Source organism: Saccostrea echinata, unplaced genomic scaffold (assembly GCF_033153115.1).
Source record: "Saccostrea echinata isolate AGI-Se365-2 ecotype Australia unplaced genomic scaffold, CSIRO_AGI_Sech_v1 ptg000058l, whole genome shotgun sequence".
NCBI lineage: Eukaryota > Metazoa > Mollusca > Bivalvia > Ostreida > Ostreidae > Saccostrea > Saccostrea echinata.
This window is the reverse complement of record NW_026889807.1, coordinates 5,868,058-5,874,057: the sequence shown is the minus strand read 5'-3', so window position 1 is coordinate 5,874,057 and position 6,000 is coordinate 5,868,058. Positions and strand designations below refer to the sequence as shown.

Genomic DNA, 6,000 nt, shown 5'->3' with positions numbered 1-6,000 from the left:
GAGAAATTGTGCACAAAATATACATGCTGACAGATATGCTGCTTAGAAATATATATTGAAACCAAATTCTTCGTAAAAACTTGTTTAATGGTACTAATCACAGTGTATAACTTGTTTATCAGTAACCCCCCCCCCCCCCCCCGCAACCTTCTATTTAAATGGAGACAAAATACATGTACAGATAATTGAAATGCAGAATAACGGAAGACTCACATAAAAAATGAAGCCTCACTTTCTCATCCCTTTTTATAACTATTTTTTTATAAGCTACAAATTGAGATTTTTTTTCCAGTTCTGTTATCAAATTATACGAAAGGTAATTTTGCTAATTGTGGGTACAATACGCAAAACACGTTCTTCTTTATAGAGTTATACCCCTTGCCAGATTTAACCAAAGAGAGTAATTATGTAACCTAATAAGCTTGATTATTTTGCTTTTCTTAACTTACCTATTTTTTTTTTCCTTGTAAGTTTTTGATTGAAAAAAATTCTTAAGAAATAAACTTAACAAACTGCTGACATGTATTACGTGAGTATACAAACTGCTTTAAAATAGACAATGATTTTGCCTCACGATTCCTCCTGCTGTTTACTGCTGTGTACTTGTAGGCTTATTTTTAAACAACCGGAGGTAAGATAATTGATATATGTCAATGACAATGATACGTTCAATATCAGTCCTTAACACTTCCTTTGGATACATTAACTTTCCGTTGCAATTCCTCCTCAATTTTGCACATTTTCCCTGTAGTAACAATAAATTACTTTTAATTAGTGTTGTCAAATCGGACGATTTTTAGTAACCGGTTACTCGCTCATTTTTCCGATAGAGTAACCGGTTACTCGGATGGCTTTGTCGTCCTTTATACATGTACATGTACATGTATAATAAATGACAAATTCATCCATCAAACCTGTTGTTTGTGTTAACTTTAATATGGATATGATATGGATTATAAAACATTCTAAGTATGGGCAAAAAACTAGCCTTCAGTGAACTTGTGAAATTACACTGGAGAACATAAAACTGCATTATTGTAAATGATAGCATTTATGTACTCATGTAATGATTGTTTTGAGTTTATTTATATGTAACATGTTAATCCGTATTTATCCAGTTTTGTTTTTTGTGTCAATATTAGAGCGATCGATAGGGGGTAATTTTATGAACCAATCAGGAGAGACATGTAGTTTCTACGTCACTTTTTGTTTTGATTCGATAGCAGTAGGAGGGGTTTTCCAAGTGTTGCCCACCAACCACCCCGGTCATTAGGGTCATTAATCCACCTCTGTACTTGTTAGATTGAATACTTTTTATGTTTATATTTTGGCAGTTATTGAGATTTTGTCTGCCACGGCAGTTTTTGTCTGCCAACTTTTTTGCTCATTGTTATTTTTTGGATACTGGATTGTTAATTTGGATATTCTAAATGTATTTTGATACCCCGGGGAGATCAACTAATGTTTTGAACACATTTATTATATCGTCAATTCTCATTATATCGCGGGTTCCATTGTAGCGCGGTATATTCCAAAAAATAGGATATAAATCTCATACCCTTTTCATTTCATGGATATTCTGGGTAAAAATCTTTTTAGAAATGCTCAGTACTCGCTTACTTCTTAACAATATAGTTATGTACATTCAGTTTTTATACATGTAAATATTTATAGAGTAATCTTTCTTTCCTTTTAATTTTAAAGACTTGGGATGTCTTGTAAGTGTCTTAGTAAAATAATTTCTGATAGAATCCTAGTAAAGTTAAATGCATCGATTATGGAGGAAAGGGGGTGGGGGATGTCTTGTCAACAAGTAATGCATGATCGTGTTTGTATTTCCTACAGAACTGGATTCATGTATGTTATATTTACCTCCACTTGTCTAAAACAGAAAATAAGTTGATTGGGAACAGATAATCTTTATTCAGGTTGACTGCATCGTGCTCATTTAAATATCTGTACAAAATGCCGAAAACGTACATGTAACTGTGAAGTTGCTGAACTGCACACGGGTAATCAGGGCATGACTGAAGAGCATATAGTCTGCAGGTAGCTTCCAGGTGAGGATAAATAAACACCATATAGAAAACCAGGTTATACCTGTGTAGGCTACATGCGGTCGCCATTACTGAAAGAAGGTACACATGTAAATGGTTTAATTATTTAAGAAATTCAATATATAATAGATTTTTTTTCTTCATATTTTGTTTTTATTCATTTCAATTTACTGTAATTGGTCTATTTCACAGAAAACTTACTCCGTATTTATCTGTATTCTTCTTCACCTTTCGGTTTGCGAAGTCAAACAGGGTTTTCTGATTTTCCAATCCCCTGAGACGGTATATATCGTCAATCTCTGATTGTTGGTGGCAATCTGCACTAACCCTTACTTCATCGTATTAATTCATAATGTCGTCCATCGATATATACTGTCGCCGGTGACACTTATTGCACATACCCCCCCCCCCCCCCCCCACACACACACACACACAGTTCAATGTAGTTACTAAAGGAGATTTTTTTTTTTTTTGTTAAATCACACAGACTTGTTACGCACACAGGTGCTTGGGGACGTTGCACCTTTTCCGTACCCCAAGGGTTCTTTGACTTTATAAATGATATATCTTTCTATGACACATTTACAAAGTATTATGATAAAAAATCCAAAACAAAATCTAAAACTAAACTTTTAAAAAAAATTCACGCTCACTAATACTAGTGTCTTTGGACAGATTTCTTATCTGCTATGCAGCATAGAGGTCTGTTAACCAAAATAAAAAGAACAAGTTTTTTTTTTTTTCTTCTGAAAAAAGCTTTTAATAATTGCAAGCTAAAGTATTTTCTTTACTATAGGGCAATATTTCCTAACCATGGACCCCCGTACCAGTGCCCAGGACTTGATGCGATGTGACTTGTGTGAGACCACTGTTGTACAGATGCACTGTGATACATGCCTTGTCAACCTGTGTAAGGCCTGTGTGGGAGAACACATGATCTCCGATGAATCCAACGACCATAAAGTTGTCAAATTTCAGGCCAGGAAATCAACTCTCCTCTACCCTAGATGTACAACTCACAGAGATAACAGCTGTGAGTTGCATTGCAAGGAATGCAATACTCCAATTTGCTCCGCTTGTATTGCCTCCAGAAATCACAAAGAACATGACATCCACTTACTAAAAGACATTCTTGCCAGGAAGAAGGCAGCAATCCAGACAGAAATCAATGAATTGGAGGAATCCATCTGTCCAACCTACTTGGACATAGCAACGGATATACAAAATACACTGAGTCAGCTAGATGCGAAACATGAAGAACTGTCAACAGCCATAACAAAACATGGAGAGGCCTGGCACAGAGAAATTGAAAAACTTGTCAAGAAACTTAAAGCTGAAATTGACGGGATGAAAAGCACACATAATGAAACTCTAGAAGCACATTTATCTAATGTACGTTCATGCACCTCTAAGATAAATGATGACATTAATTCTTTACACAAATTAATAGACTCTACAGATATTTTGAAAGTGTTATACTTCCAATTAGAATATAAGAAATACAGGTTACTTCCGTCTAAATTTAACATAACAATGGCACAATTTTCACCACCTTCTATACAGGAAGAGATCTCTGAAGTATTTGGAAAAATAATTCCAACAACGGTATCATCTGATAACCATGGTTACAGCATAAGAACAGCAGAGAGATTGCTAGGAGCTGAAATGTCTCCTTTACAAGAGAAAAAAACAGACACTGGATCCTCTCCTCCTGTCAAACAGCTGCTTGATGAACCACAGACTGTCACCACCATAGACACTGGGTATCAATATTACATGTACCTTAACAACGTGGCCTGCCTGAGTGATGAAGAAATCTGGACAAGTGGAGATGACCACACAATGAACTTCTACAGCATCATTCAGGGATCACTACTCAAGTCAATCACAACAAAGTCTGGAAACTGGCCTTATGACATAGCAGTGACAAAAAGTGGAGATCTAGTTTATACTGATCAGATTAATAGAACTGTGAACATAGTGAAGAATGAAGGAGTAGAGGAGGTGATCAGACTACAGAACTGGAAACCTAGCGGTGTCTGTTGTACCTTCTTTGGGGACCTGTTGGTTACTATGTATGGTGATAACAAGCAATCAAAGGTTATCCGTTATTCTGGATCCACAGAAAAACAAACAATTCAGTTAACAAATAATAGTTACATACAGAATTAACATATGAAGAATATATTCATTTAAATGTATCTTAACTGTTACATAGTTCAAAAGTGAGAAAACAATTGACACTGTTTTTCTATTAACTTCATTTTCAGATTCATGATTACAAATTAAACCACAATTTTTCACTTTGCTAAGTGTATGTATTTTTGATATATATATATATATATATATATATATATATATATATATATATATATATATATATATGACATATGGCTTTAGGAGACCAAGGAGGATATATTTTCTGGCTTAGGGAGACCACTGGATTAAGGCGACCTTTTTCGGTCTCCCTATTATTTTGACCTCATCAGTATTGCAAATGTCTTTTTATAGATAAATAAACAGTCTGCCATTAAATATTATTAATCTTTAACTCTGTTATTTAACATTCAAAAGTTGTCTAATTTCTATCATCTTCCCTAAAAAAGAAAAGAATTTATAACCTACGTATAATTTCAAAGGATAATTTTTCTGCATTTTGGAGACCATGAAAAACATGCAATTAAACAAAAAATCTAGCATATATATTTTTTCCGCTTTTGATTTGTTCAAATGAGTGTTTCTTTAACTTAGTTTTCCATGTTTTATGTTAAAAACCTAAAAAGGAAAAATATTGTAAATTTATGAACCATGTTTTGAATTCTTAGCAAGTGCTTTCCGTCATTTGTTCCGAATGCCATCGGAATGCCCCTTCAGTTTTCAGAAAATGACCTCTGAACACCATGGATGTTGAGAAATTTGGGTAAGTAACTAAAATGATACAGTAATAAGTTGTAATTAAGAATACACAAGACAAACATTCGTTTGGGTTTTTTGTTGTTTTTTTTTTTTTTTTTTGGCCTAGTAATTTAGCTTTCAAGAGAAAAAGTATGATTTTAAATAATCGTTAGACTATAGTTTGGTATATAAAATCCTGAAGGAAATTCGAAATAAAGTTAAATGATAGGCCCCTATATTTTTTTAATTCTTTTATGCAAGTCCACAAACAAATTAAATATTTAAAGATTAGGCCGAACGTTGAAAAAATAGTCTCGCAAGTTGACGCAGCTATTTCGAGCTTAAAAATTTAAATTAAACTTTCTGTAAACATCATGCAGGACATGTTCATCATGATATAGTATAAATGAAACAGACCCTGTAAGAAAAAAATAGTTGTAATTTAATAATTGTTTATTAATATAATCTGGTCCTCTGCTAATAGAATATATATGCTGTAAAAAAAAATCTGAATCAGGGTGAAGCAGATTTGATACAATACATGGCTGAAGGAAGGGGGGGGGGGCAGGCCCCCTGTAATTTTGCTGAAATTTAGGTATACTATAGAAAACATTGCTCCTTTATGCTTGGGCCCCCTCAATAATAACCTCTGATGATCTATTTTTCTTTTGCTTTTGGGCCCCCTCAATAATAACCTCTGATAATGTATTTTTCTTTTGCTTATTAAAATTTTTTTTGGTTTGTAGCCTCCCCCAACCTGAAACTGAAAAATGTTGTTTGGTTGTGCTCACCCCCCCCCCCCTCCCCTCCAACTAAATTACGTACGGGCCTATTCTCCATCCCTGAGGTTTTCTTTCACCAAAGAAAGATGAATTGGTAACAGTTCAGATATATATAGCAATATTTACGGAAGGGAATATTCTCGTTTAATTATGAAGATGTGACAGTAACTCAGTCAAAGCCACAGTGAGTGTAGCATTTATTTAATATTATTGTTAATGTTTACAAATAGTGAAATACTGATACTGTGAAATTTTAATGGATATAT

At 34.0% G+C, this 6,000-nt stretch overlaps 1 protein-coding gene across 1 annotated transcript; it reads left to right on the top strand.

Annotated features, from left to right (window-relative positions):
- Positions 1-2,870: 2,870 nt before the first annotated feature.
- LOC133174600 (uncharacterized) lies at positions 2,871-4,229 on the top strand. The gene has a single exon (XM_061309701.1). The coding sequence runs from the start codon at positions 2,871-2,873 to the stop codon at positions 4,227-4,229; it is 1,359 nt and encodes a 452-aa protein (XP_061165685.1).
- Positions 4,230-6,000: the final 1,771 nt, after the last annotated feature.

Coding starts and splice junctions, on each gene's coding strand:
- LOC133174600 (XM_061309701.1), top strand. CDS start 2,871: ATGGACCCCCGTACCAGTGCCCAGGACTTGATGCGATGTGACTTGTGT.